Raw genomic sequence first — 13,478 nt, 5'->3', positions numbered from 1 at the left:
ATCAATATATATATTTATATAATATGTATATTACCAAATATTACAACTAATATCACTTTCAATTTTGACACTGATTACAACAGTGCATGAGAATTCAACAAAACAAATAAGCTATTAATGGCAAAATATATAACAAAAAAAAAACCTCAACATTATAAGAGTTAAACTTTAACTAATAGTAATAAGAGAAAATTATTTTTTTTAATCCTTATATATATATATATATTATATGTGTGCTTATTGGATATACATATCAAAATAGGTGATGCATAAACGTAAAGAAATCGAATAAGAAAGGATATGTTGTTAATTGGAATGAAATGTGAGCGGATCATGTGTATATCCTTAGAGTAACGTAAGAAAATGAATGACAGTGCAGGTGCGTGAAATAAACAAGAAAAACAAAACACACACACACGAATCAAATGTAAAAGCGAAACAGTAGACAATTTCATTGTCAAATAAGAAACCTATATGGAGAATGGTTCAGTTTAACATTTAACGTGAATTACATTTTGATGAGCTCATATAGGCAAACATCAAGAAGCTCCTTATAAGATAGAATATATTATATATCGAAATTTTACATTTATAATAGTTTTAAGTACTCGACAAGCAAATTATTTTTTTTATAATTATTTGCTTCTTGTTAACACGTAGCTGCTAAGACATCAAAACGTTCATTAACTCGATAACTAGCAATAGATTGAAGGTATTGCTAAACATTAATTTTGTCCAAATGAAATACATATAAAAATGAAATAATAGATATTCAATTTTATACACAGATAAATATACTTTTTTTTTATCAACCATTATAGTTTATCATTGTTGAAACTGTAAAAAGAGTAAACAAATATTAGGAAATTCCAGTTTTAGCTTAAAATTTGTTGTCATTACGGCAACCTCACTCCTTGTTTACGGAAGTATCCATGGGACTAGCTGGCTGAGGAGCGGGTATTGCTGGCTTTATAAACCTTTCGCCCGTGCGTCTATGGGGAGGCGCCGGAGGACTACTCGATCCAACTGTATGTAAATTCGATGGAACGCATGCGGGCGGTTGGAGCTGACCACAGCTGTGGCAACGAGAAGCAGATACTATTAAAGAATCTCTAGATGAGGGTGCTTGCAACGACAGGCCTGTTAAGAAATGTTTTTTTTTTATTAGAACCATTTTTAATAGATTTGTTTATTTAATTTTCGTTACCTGGACTTAATGGACGACTCTGGCTAGGCGACGGATTATAAGGAACAGGACTAACGGTGTGCTGTCTGACGACAAGAACCTGTTCATTATAATGTCTCTCCTCCTCCATTTCCAGAGAACTTTCGCTCTCCGACAAATGGCGGCATAGAGCTTCGCGTCTTTCCACTTCCAGCTGCAGTTTCCTTTGCAACCTCAAATTCTCCTCGCGAATGCAACGCTCCTCCTGCACGTAGCGTTGCATCTTTTGTGTATGCTCTTGTTGGCTGACAGCTAGTTGCTGTCGAAGTCTAGCCACTTCAGATCTCAACGTCTGAATGTGGGCACTCAAGTTGGTCGCAGTATCTCCATTGTGGATATCTCGGGGACTCGCTGGATCAGAAACCGGCTGGTCAAGTTTAATTTGTAGCATACGTTTCTCCGCTTCAAGCTTATCCATGCGCTTCCACAATTTATTCACGAGTGCTTCCTGTTCCTGCTCCAAAGTGTTCTCCAATTCCACCTAAATGAATTTAATTTATTAAGAATTTCCATAATAACGTTAATATAAAATAAAGAAAATATTGACCTTTTCCCTCCTTAACTGCTCCAAATTGCTTTGCTTCGCCAACGTTTCCGCCTCGAGCTTCTCGATCTTCCTCATTAACCTATTAACAAGGCACTCTTGTTCTTGTTCCAGTGTCTGCTCCAACCGGCATTTCTCTTGGCGCAATTGAGTCAGTTTGCGAGACAAATCATTAGTCAAGCACTCCTCCTCTCTTTCATAATGATGTGCCAACGATTCCTTCTCTTTCTTCAACGCTTGAATCTTCTTGAGCAGAGTATTTGATATAAACTCCTCTTCTTGCTCCGCTCTAGCTTGCTACAATATAAAACAATTACATTTATTGTATTGAAAAAAATGTCAAATATATTAATATATCAAGACTTCATATTTTTTATTTGACCAAAAGCCCAGATTTTCTATGGAATAGGAACAAAACATATGTTTGTACTCACTATTATAACCGATGCTTGCCTTAATCCTCTATTCTCTTCTTGTAAAGCTTTTACGCGGAGTTTGTATGTTTCCAATTCCACTTTAAGTACTCTATTTTGCTGCTGTAAACTTTCGATGCGCTTTTGTAGTTGTTCTCTAGTAATGGGGCTTGGGGGCATCATTATTGGACCTCCGTCAATACTGCTCGAATCGGATTCACTTGCAGAATCTGCCATTTCTGAATAGAAAAAAATTAAGCCCACTCAATTACTTCATAAAATCAAAAAATCTTTTTATAAATTTATAACAATTAAATTGTTCGTAATATTTTTTATAATTCTTATAAATATTAATTTTAAAAATATGATAAAAGAAACTGCAACTAAATTAATGTAATTTTAATAAACTAATATTTAATCTAAAAGTATGTTAACTGATGTAAGTCCATTGACTTAGTGAATTATTTACATTTTGTGTTTCTCATTCTCATCCCATTCTATATTAATATAATAAATATATCTACATAAATAGAGTTAATCAATAGCGTGCAAAGAATAGTGGTTCAAAGATATCGTTTTATAAATAGAATGCACTTATTTCGCACCTTACAATATGCACTTTATATTCAAAACACAAAATCGACTGATTCGATTCAGTTGCACCGTAAATAAACGTCGATAACTTGACCGAGAGCAGTTATAAATACACACTGCACTTTCTTTCACTTATTAAGCAGAAACCACGACAAAATAATATTTTTGTTGAGATAATTTGTGCTCTTATCTGTGATCATTTTAGCAACATATTGATAGCCGCGGGCATATACTTTCCGGACAATCAAAACATTGCTCGTCTATGTTCCGAAGGTTCGCAATAAAATGTTTGCCGCGCACCATAAACAAAAATGCGGCATTGCGTAATCGATATTTATATGTTCTTTGCGAGCGAGTATCTCCTCCTGTGCGGCATTTCGCACAGACAATGTTATGTACAAACAACACAGCATAATCTTTCATCCTATATATTTCGAATACAAACGGAATTTTTAAATCTTCGAAGACTAATTTAATCGAGGTCAACGATAAGGTTTTACTTTAAAATCGTAACACTCGATTAATCTCACAAATAAAACAATATTTTGGTAATCAAGAAGTCTTAAAATACATAGTTATCAGTAGTTTAATTAATAATATAATAATTGACAATATTATGTACAGTAAATCAAACGAGAAAATAATAAGATAGAAAGTCAGTTCTCTAAGCATTTAGAGAGAGAAAAGATTGATAGTTTTAAACCGCAAAGCAGCTGCCGAGCATAACCGCAGGTTTTTGTTCCATTGTTATTTGCTAAATAATATTATGTTCTGTTCAAATTAATAACTTGAAAAGCAATTAAAATTGTTATTAGAATTCTTAATAAAGCGTTTATAAGAAAATTAACTTAAAACGCAATATTCTAATAACAATGAGAAAATGTATTTCTCCAATGTTTAAAATGAGATCACTCAAATTGTCAATCTATAAGGGAGGTATAGAGTAAAGGATATTTCGCTGTAGAACATTTGCAAAATCTTATGTACGTCCTATGAATCATCTAGCATTTTAGCACGTAATAAATATTTTGAACATTCGTAATTAATTTTTGTCCAGGCCATTTCAATGAACCGAACTATTATACATTTACTTATGTATCTGTTTTCCGTTTATGATTGTTTAGTATACTACGCTGTACTATTAATGATTTGTTTATACTATAAAACAATTGTAGATTCTCATTACAGCTAGGTTACCGGTTCAATGAAAAAAAAACTCGGATTCTTCACTATATTATGTAAAATTCTATTCGGGGGGGATACTAACCAAAAATTGATACAAATCCCGAAAATCTTGTCAAGATATGTTTTCTTATTTTGTAGACTCGCACTTTTATTTATAATTAAATAATAAAAAAAAAACAATTTTTAAAGTGAAAGAATTTAATAACAAATACTGCTTGTAATATCTGCGCGATTGTTCAATACTATTAAAGTAATAAGTACATTGAACCGTTGAAAGTCTCGCGTATAATGTAAGGTGATCAGACAAAGCAGCAAACGTTTAACTTGAAATTACACTATTTATATAATAACATACATTACAATTGCGAAAACATATGATCATACAATAACAGTTTGATGAATGATCATTTTGTGAATTAGCTAAAATTATAAGTACATCGAATCCTTAAATGCAAACTATTATTACGAAATAATAATTTGATCATTTCGTCTTTCAATTTCAATAATTCGCTCGAAGTGAAAATTACAATTATAAATTTCAATATCAAAAGCCGTAACGACTTACTTAGGAAAGTTATAGAAACAGATTTCGATATATTATACAATGGACAAAAGCTATGGAAAGTTGAGCATAAGAATGAATACTCCATCTACATGACAATGCTTCCTTCCTTGTGCAAGGGTTCTATGCAATATGCCCTTAACGAATGTCGTTTTGAGAACGTTCCACACCCCTATTGTAATGACGTCGTTCTCAACATTGATTATGTTTTCTTCATTAAAAACTAATACATTACAAAAATTATTTAGTTTTTACAATTTATAAATTGCAGATAATTTATCTAAAAATTGCAATCATTTATAATACTCATACACTATCTGTGATTAAATACGTACGTATTGTCGAAAAAGATATTTTTCATATTGGATACAGCTGACAGAAATCCAATTAAAATTATAATAGGAATTCGTGTTACCGGTAATTACTTTATTTCTAATAGAACTGTTTTTCTGAAAGGACATAAAAAATGGTTCCGAGAACATATTTTTAACTGTATAAAAATAAATGTTTATTTGCGTTAAAGTCAACGGAATTAAAAAGTTCACAATGATGTGACTTCATATGAAAACAATGGTACCGAAAAGTAAAAACAAACGAATGAAAAACGTTTTGCATTAATGTACCAGCTACTTGATGTGGGTGTATTAATGTTCAAATGGAATTACAGTCAAGTAGCTCTGAATGGTCTTATATGGTTCTGAATTTACCACCATGTTCTTATATTGACATCCATTATGCAAATTTCGAAACAGCTTACTGGTAAACACTCCGTGTATCATTATTTAATAGCATCATCCCATCAGTGTTTAAACAAAAACGATATGTACATAGAGAATTCTTCAATTGAAAATACCTCGTTGATCAGAAGAATTGGCAAAAGAATGCGGTATTCCATGAGATAAGATGTACCCGTATAAAATGGTTCTATGTTACTCACCTCTTCGTTGCACTAGAAGGATCTAAAAAATTCTAGTCAAATGCTTAGAATTATTAACAAAAATTGTAACACACAGGATGACAGCCGCCATGCACAGGTATAAGCACGATGATCGTGAGGAATTTCTGACACTTATGGGCGACAAAGCTGTGCAGTAATTGATTCGTCTGGTACGCTTTTTCAAGTATTGTCTTCAGACTACAATTGTTCTGTGAAATCAACCCGTTATTCCCAATTCACTCCAATGGAACTATCTGCAATACGCTTCACTCAGGACAGCGTAAATTCTATATCTAAAGCTCTTTGCGCTATGACTTTAACGTCAATGCCGCAACAGAAGTCGTATTCACACGATACAATTGTTTGTTTTCTATTTTCTATTTTGTAGCAACAAAAATTGGAGTACAAGCAAAGCTACGCAACCGAAACGAATATAGGTGATAACAGAAATGTTAACACTCTATCCAAACATTTGCAAAAGAAACAATAATGTATTATGATCAGTAAAGTTAAATAACTGCCATTGCCCTCTGTTATCACATACGAGAAGTTGTAATGAAAGCCAGCTGATAAATACAATTAACATGCAATAGAAAAATAATTCTATTAGAATTACTCAATTCTTAGTAAAAATTAGTATATTAAACATAATAAAACAATATAATTAGCAATTAGGCGACATCAAAAATCAATATAAAATATGTAGTTTATTGAAAACACAGATATATCCTTCCATCGTTCCCGTACTTTTTGAATACATTACAACTAAAGTAAACGTTCACGAATATATGTAGAACTTACCCGGTTTTACAGTATCTTCCTTTACTAATGAAGAATTAAGACTCATCGTTTATAGATTTCTATAAATGTAACTTTAACGACAAATTAGTGGGCTCGATATATGAACATCAACACTATTTTTCCAATAAGTATGCTTTTTTTTGTTCAGTAAAAAAAAAATCTTGTAAATACCACAACAATAAATCAAATTTATAAAAATGTACATCACTGATTTCAACAGACCTTATCAAAAAATATTCACCATCCTAGTTTCTAAAATCAACAAAAAAAATCGCTTACATTTTCAATTTTAAACAATGTGCCATAGAGTTGCCATAACGAAAGATTAATATAAATGGTCACTAATTACTATAACATGTATATACAGTGTTAAACGAATATGCTGTTATTTATTTACAAATTGTACATATATTAAAATAACTCAAAATTATCGATTTAATATTAATATAAGAGCAATGAATTATAATAAAAAGAAATGAAATAACTTAATACTCAGTAGTATAACAAAAAAATGAATTTCATACTGAAACAATTAGTCAGCCAGGCGCATTTTCTTAATGTCAGAGGAATCAGTGACTCTATGTTTGATGATTCTCTTGGATTTTAAATAGGACATTGTATCTCTGTTGCTTATGGTAGGAACTTCCTTCATATCCGGCTTTACTTTAGAAGTGTTAAACACAGACTCCTCCGTAAACCCTGTATCAAGATTAGCAGAGGACTCGCTAGGTTTAATCAACGAGGTATCCTGTGAGCTTGTTACATTTTCGTTCTCCGATTCCACCTCGTCCCTAGGTCCATCGCATTCCTCGTCCTCTTCTTCATCCATTGGTTCCTCTTCTTCCTCCTCCTCGTCCTCTTCCGGCTGCGTTTCCACTAACTCACCTAAATTAATAGCAATTTTAGTAAGTTGTAACTTAAACCTTAAAATCGTTCTACCGTTCAATGTTGGAAATTGTAGAATCGGCAATATATTCACATTCTTCTTGTATTCTACCATTAGAGACTTTATCAAATTTGATATGTCCTCGCGTTTTTTGGTTACTGTCAATTCATTAAACCATAACTTTAATGTCGAAATAGGTAAACGGTAATCTTTAATAGGATCCTGAAAAAAAAAATAAATGTTTTAAAGTAATTCGAAATGACAGATGTCCGGAAATATTACTTGGAAGAAACTTTCTACGTATTGCAGTAAGTATAACCCGCAATCGGTATAATTAGTCTGTTGCGGGATTTTTGGACAAGCACCTTTAATAACATCCTTGTTAAATACTTTTACTGTGCCTTGTTTTATTTTGTGCTCGCAAGTTAGATAATCTCTTAAAGTAGCGACTACTCTTGCTCTACTTGCACCAGCCAACGAATCGAAAATTAAGATGCACGGTCTGAAATTTAAAAAAATAATTAAATTTAGCTTCAAGGTTATACTCTTTAGTATTGCCGAAGCTAGTACAGCGATAAGGGTCAAATTCCATTTTTCAAATAATGTAGTGTTGCCAACTATAGTTTTCTAAAAATATTAAAGATGGCTACCAAGTTAAACAGCTGATCTGTCATTGAATAAAATATAATCATCGAGTTTTACTAAGGGTCAAGAATATTTTAAAGGTTATATTAAGGTGAAATTTAAAAGGCAACGTTGCCTTTTCATGTTATCACGATAGTACTTACTGTTTTATAGATTCACTTTGTAATATTTTAACGGAAGATGTAGTTGCTGCATCGTCACTATCTTCATTTGAATCTAACTCGCTTTCATCACCCTCAGCTTCATCCTTATCACTTAAGTCACCCTCATCGCAATTAACCGTAGCTGCGGCCTTTTCAATTTTCATTTGCCTTAGTGTGAGATTGTTAGTGACAATCCGTCCTAGAAATATAAGAATAAATAATTCGCTTCACCACTTTAAGGGTAGATATACTTTTATGTTCAATCTGTTCAATTTTATATGGTTTTCCATCGAATGTGTGCGCGCCATTCATTCCCGGAAAACAAATAATTGCTAAGAACCAGTGAGCATTCTCATTTATAGGTACTACAACATAGTCTTTCTCAAAAAGATTAACATTCTTGGTCCAACTTTTAACTCGTGAATGTCTTTTTTGTGCGGCTGTTAATAATGGATCCATTTCAGCTGGATACGTTCTCCTAAAATCAAAAAATTATGACATAAGAAATGATGTTGGCAACATCGTCATTGAAAATAAGCAGTGTTCACAACCATAGAACATATATTTAAAATGACACGGCAACATTGTAAGCAATGTTCTCAATGTTATAACAAAAAAAATACTTATTTTGGCAACACTCGTTTACATTTCTGAGAATTTTCAAGATTTTAATAAAATAATAATACATGTGCGCCAAAATGAATACTTTTATTACTTACAAAACTATTTAATAATACTAAAACATACCTAGATGGTTTTGTAGGCTTTGTGGTTAATCTTTTATAGAAGAATGTTGAAAAAACATGAATTTTGTCTTGACTTTCTTTTGGTAAATTCAATACTAAATATTTCAAATAAAAATCTATTATCACATCATTTAAAAATTGATCTTGTGCTAGGCATAAGTAGTCTTCAGTGTTTATAGGTAAACCACCTGTAATACCTGGTGGATAGATTAATAGTTGTCTTACTTCAGAGCTACTCATTGCAGATGCTTGACTAAAATAAATATTATATTAATGATATTAAAAAGATAAGTAATATTTACGTTATTGTTGGCAGTTTCACAATAGGCCTGGGAGAACTTTTCACCAATACAATATTAGCATCTTTAACGTTCAATTCTTCAAATTTACCAACAGCTCGATAAATTTCCGTGAAGATCCATTTAATTTCTTCGGATACACTATCGAGCAACAATGTTATTCTCTTGTAAGTCTCTTCGTTAGATACGGGATCAAAATAATATTCCCCTCCCGTTGTCATATGTAACTCATTTCTAATACTTTCACCGATAGATGGTGCAACATAGTAAAATATAACTGGAACTAGCTTTTGGAAATTAGCTAATACTTTGACCACTGAAGTTCGTGGTACTTTAATTGATTTAATTGCGTTATCTTCCAGACTTGGTATGCGCAAAATTAATTCCTTCGTGTTTAAAATTATCTGTAAACAGATTAACATTATTAAATATTACAGTTACCAATACAATACTACGCATACCTCATCTGGCGCTTGAATGTTATACGAACCAATTCGAATAGTCCTACAACGTAATTTTGCTGTAATTAGAGCTTCTTTGCTACCCGCTTCTTTTATATCTAAACGGGTTACTAGAAAAAACAATATTATAATAAGGAATATAAATACTTTAGTTAGTGTATTTTACCTTCATTTGATCCATTCTCTTTGAAATCGTTTAGAGATGGTTCTTGTGGAATAGAAATCGGAGATTCAGATTTTTTTGTTTGCTGGTCTGCATTCTATTTGAAAAAATGATGATAAATATAGAGTTTAATTTTCAGAAAGACAAAACTTACATTTGATTGTGATTCATCAGCATCTTCATCATCAGAACTTAATGTCAGTATAACAGGTTCCTGATCAACTACTTTCGGCTTCATCTTTTTTTTAGCTATTCCTATAGAAGTTGAAGGTTTGACATTGCCTAAAAACAATATATTAAATCAAATTGCATTGAATAAATATACAATCTTACCATTGTTCTTCAAGTTAATGGCTATTGTTGGTTTCTGGACTCGTGCATCAGTGCCTTTCTTGTAAAAGTTAGAACTAGGCACTGCTTTTATTCCATCTGGTAATTTGCTTTTACATCTAATGCATTTATTGAAATCATCAGATAGAAATCCGCAATGAGTGCAAACTGCTAACATTCCTTGAATGTACTTAGGTGTTTCATTTTCTTGAGGTGCTGACAGTTCAGGGGTTGCAACCTTAGGAGGGATTTCCAAACTACCCTTAGAATTAAGTATGAGAGGTGCAGCAGAAGATGACGGTACATTTTTAATTGAAGATTCAGGTTCAGGTATATCCTGAAAATAAGATATTTTAATATATTTTATATAAAATGTAGTAATTTATAACTTTACATCATCAACTGGAATGCCAACAGAAACAACTAAGTTAATACCATCAGCATTTGTTTCTGAAATAGCTATTTTTGTATTTGCTGCAATTGGAACTCCAACCTACAAATAAATATATTTAAATAATGTTAGAGAATTTTAAAATTGCAATTCTTACCTGTTCCAAAATTTCTTGTATAGTGCAGTCTTCCTTAGGCATTGTAAATGTTATTAGCCTCTGTTCACCGCTCTCATGAATTACAAACATTCTAATTGAATTTTGAAATTCCAATGTATGTTGTGTTTTGCTTATAATATCTCTAATTTCTGGTGGCGGGACAAAATTTCTTAAAATAGCTGGTAATCTGTTGTTATCCTTAGGCTTTATTATTCGAGCATTTTGATGTCTTTTTCCTGCCTTCTCTAAACGCGTACTTTCTTCTTCATTCACCAGTAGCTGAGGTTTTGCTTGTGTCTGAATAGCTGTTGCAGTTGGTCGTGTCAATGGTATTTTTATTGTAGCCTTCTTGTTCAAATTTTTAATCCGGTTCATCATCTTGTTAGTACTGTTAATAAAAATATTAGTGGATAATTGTTACATTTTTTTTTACAATCTACTTACTTCTCAGCTGCTCTTTTGCGATCAGCCAATAGTTGCTGATACTCTTGCATTGATATGACTGTACTTTCTCCTTCTACACTTTGTTCCTAAAACAAATATTTTTGGTTACTAACTAAAACAATTGCTTGTTAAAAAAATAATTATTGTTAGCATACAAGCATTTGCTCAACAAATAGGAAAAAAAAGAATAACTAGATTTGAGGTTAATATTTACATTATAAGTGGAACACATTAAGTAAAAGAAGTTGTCTAACTTTGTAAAGAAAACAGAAATATTACCTCCGAAGAACCAGCAGTTTGTAGAATTTCTCCTGTTGTTGCAATTGAAGCATTCACAAGTTTTCTTATATCTTTAGGTGTGAATTGTGTTCTAGTCACTACACTTTTATTACCACCTTGCATTAATAATGGTGGTGCATCATTTTGAATCACTCCGGCTCTTATTGGTCGCCTTTGAACTAATGATGGAACCAACTGCGGTCTTAGCCCAGCCCTTTGAACTGGGCTTGCTGTTCTTTGCAATGGATTTCTAGGAATATTTATCTTAGTTTGTATAGTGGGTCTTGGGTTAATAGTTCCTGGTCTGACTTGATTAGTTAACAAAAGTCTGGGTGGACTTGCCACATTAATTTGTTGTGGTGTTTGTATCCTTGGTTGAATTTGTTTATGCATCGTTCTCTGTATCATCTGTGGCTGTTGTATGATCATTGAAGGCTGACTCTGCTGTACCATGATCAATTTTTGTGTAGCATTCTGCTGTATAGAGCTATTCATTATAACTGGTTGACTTTGAATTGCTTCTATTCCCTGTATGTTATCATCAGTTTCCATGTAATAGATTTGCTGTTGCCCAGCTGGAATTTCAAACTGATTCTGCAATGTGATTGTGTTTTGGTCAATAACATTTTCTAGTACCATAAACTGATCATTGCCAACAATAATTGATTGACCATGCTGAGAGTCTTCTGAATTTATCACATAACTGACAGTAGGTGCATTTGTATACACTGTTTGTAATTCTTCATTGTTCGATTGATCTGTTTGATCAATGTAATATTTTGCCATTTCTTTATATTATTCTACAAATGCATCACCTGCAACAAAAGTTATGTATTTCTTTGAATGTTGCAGAAACTTTGGATTTCTTTAATTTAAATATTTATGTAACATTGTCCAAATCTCTTCAACAGTGTATATAGTTCATATGTAATGAAATCACAAAATATATCCCAATAAAAATACTTTATTTAGTATCTATTCAATACTATTCATGTTAACCTTACTTATACCATAAATATTTTTGCAATTAAAAATGTATTAATTATATATTAATATTATTTTCCTAATGTGTTATATAATTGTGTAAGATATAAGGTGTATACAATATATGTACATGCAACTAAATTGTTAAAGATATAAAGTGGTTGAGTCCCAATTATTGTGTATGGTTATGTACAATGTGCCTATAACCAAAAATAGAGAGAACAAAAAAGAAACAACGAACATCAAACACTTACCAATAATTATTATATTTATATGTACTTATGTAAATAAGTTTTCCGACGTATACGATTGTTACACAGATCACAAAACTAACGAAATTTTCGAAGCCGGTCAATCGCTTAAGAAACGTGAATGTCTTCTTTAGTACCAGCAAATGCAAGTGAATGCAAAAATGGCGTTAGGTGATCCGACGCATGTCTAAATAATATGTCAGCTGCCTGCGGTTGCCCAGGAATCATTTTTTAAAATTTATAATTATATAAAATCCTGTAAATTAATTTAAACAATTTTCAAAATAAAACATTACTTCATCAATGTTGCCAAATATATAAATGTTTCTACTAAATACAAGAATAAAATAATTACTAAATTAATTATTGTAGGGCCATTTTTCGTTGCATTGTTGCCATATACATTCTAAGTAATTATTTGAATATATTCTCTACAAATTAATGCAGTATCTGTAAATAATTCACTTGAACTAGACTTAAAGAAACATCCCATATCCATATTTACCATACCAATGTCTGATATTTAATGATCTTAGCATGTAAAGGCATATTATATATTAAACATATCATGGTTGCCAATAGGATAAAGTAAAAAAGTAAGTAATTAAGCACACAAGTATGGACAACCTTATAAACTTAAAATAACTAAAACAATTGAATTCAACAAACAGCAAAGAAGCTTATTATATTTCATAAAATTATTATTATATTATGTATAAATTAGTAAAATGATAAAATTAATCACACTTTAATTAATGTGAAAATAAATCAGTATAGTGTTAGTCCGTAATTTGTACAGTGTAAACTCGCAAATCCGCCATTTTAAATTGCATAATAGTTTTTATGTTAACCTAGGTTGCGCAAACGCTCTCCGAGCATAGAAATTAATAATTCAATAAAATGGGTAACACATTTCTCTTTCAGAAGAGATTCAATAACTGTATTATAAATATATTGGCGAATAAATAATCTGTTTTCACTACCCGTTAAAATAATTATTGATTATTTATTCAAGTGTATAGTCTTTACACGTTTTAG

At 31.5% G+C, this 13,478-nt stretch overlaps 2 protein-coding genes across 5 annotated transcripts; both read right to left on the bottom strand.

Moving 5' to 3' along the window:
* Positions 1 to 273: 273 nt before the first annotated feature.
* LOC108564386 (coiled-coil domain-containing protein 6) lies at positions 274 to 6,410 on the bottom strand. 3 transcript variants are annotated; one of them, XM_017923419.1, is made up of 5 exons: positions 6,262 to 6,410; positions 2,204 to 2,421; positions 1,773 to 2,066; positions 1,208 to 1,706; positions 274 to 1,140 (listed from the first exon to the last, which is right to left on the bottom strand). In XM_017923419.1, exons 1-5 carry the CDS (start codon positions 6,305 to 6,307, stop codon positions 908 to 910), a joined length of 1,290 nt encoding a protein of 429 aa, XP_017778908.1. In that variant the 5' UTR covers positions 6,308 to 6,410; the 3' UTR covers positions 274 to 907. The 3 variants fall into 3 exon arrangements, with proteins under 3 accessions (XP_017778908.1, XP_017778917.1, XP_017778924.1); XM_017923428.1 differs by lacking the exon at positions 6,262 to 6,410 and adding an exon at positions 5,461 to 5,796; XM_017923435.1 differs by lacking the exon at positions 6,262 to 6,410 and adding an exon at positions 2,788 to 2,935.
* Positions 6,411 to 6,731: 321 nt separating this feature from the next.
* Positions 6,732 to 12,619, bottom strand: LOC108564371 (sentrin-specific protease 6-like). Of its 2 annotated transcripts, XM_017923399.1 has the most exons (16): positions 12,444 to 12,619; positions 11,206 to 12,020; positions 10,927 to 11,012; positions 10,483 to 10,870; positions 10,329 to 10,427; positions 9,938 to 10,271; positions 9,759 to 9,886; positions 9,608 to 9,701; positions 9,442 to 9,551; positions 8,984 to 9,384; positions 8,683 to 8,934; positions 8,187 to 8,413; positions 7,936 to 8,134; positions 7,430 to 7,649; positions 7,201 to 7,369; positions 6,732 to 7,146 (listed from the first exon to the last, which is right to left on the bottom strand). In XM_017923399.1, the coding sequence occupies exons 2-16, from the start codon at positions 11,989 to 11,991 to the stop codon at positions 6,794 to 6,796; spliced, it is 3,846 nt and encodes a 1,281-aa protein (XP_017778888.1). In that variant the 5' UTR covers positions 11,992 to 12,020; positions 12,444 to 12,619; the 3' UTR covers positions 6,732 to 6,793. The 2 variants fall into 2 exon arrangements, with proteins under 2 accessions (XP_017778888.1, XP_017778896.1); XM_017923407.1 differs by lacking the exons at positions 11,206 to 12,020; positions 12,444 to 12,619 and adding an exon at positions 11,082 to 11,112.
* Positions 12,620 to 13,478: the final 859 nt, after the last annotated feature.

The sequence above is a fragment of the Nicrophorus vespilloides genome, unplaced genomic scaffold (genome assembly GCF_001412225.1).
Source record: "Nicrophorus vespilloides isolate i.1.1-1 unplaced genomic scaffold, Nicve_v1.0, whole genome shotgun sequence".
Lineage (NCBI taxonomy): Eukaryota > Metazoa > Arthropoda > Insecta > Coleoptera > Silphidae > Nicrophorus > Nicrophorus vespilloides.
This window is presented reverse-complemented; position numbering and strand designations above follow the sequence as displayed.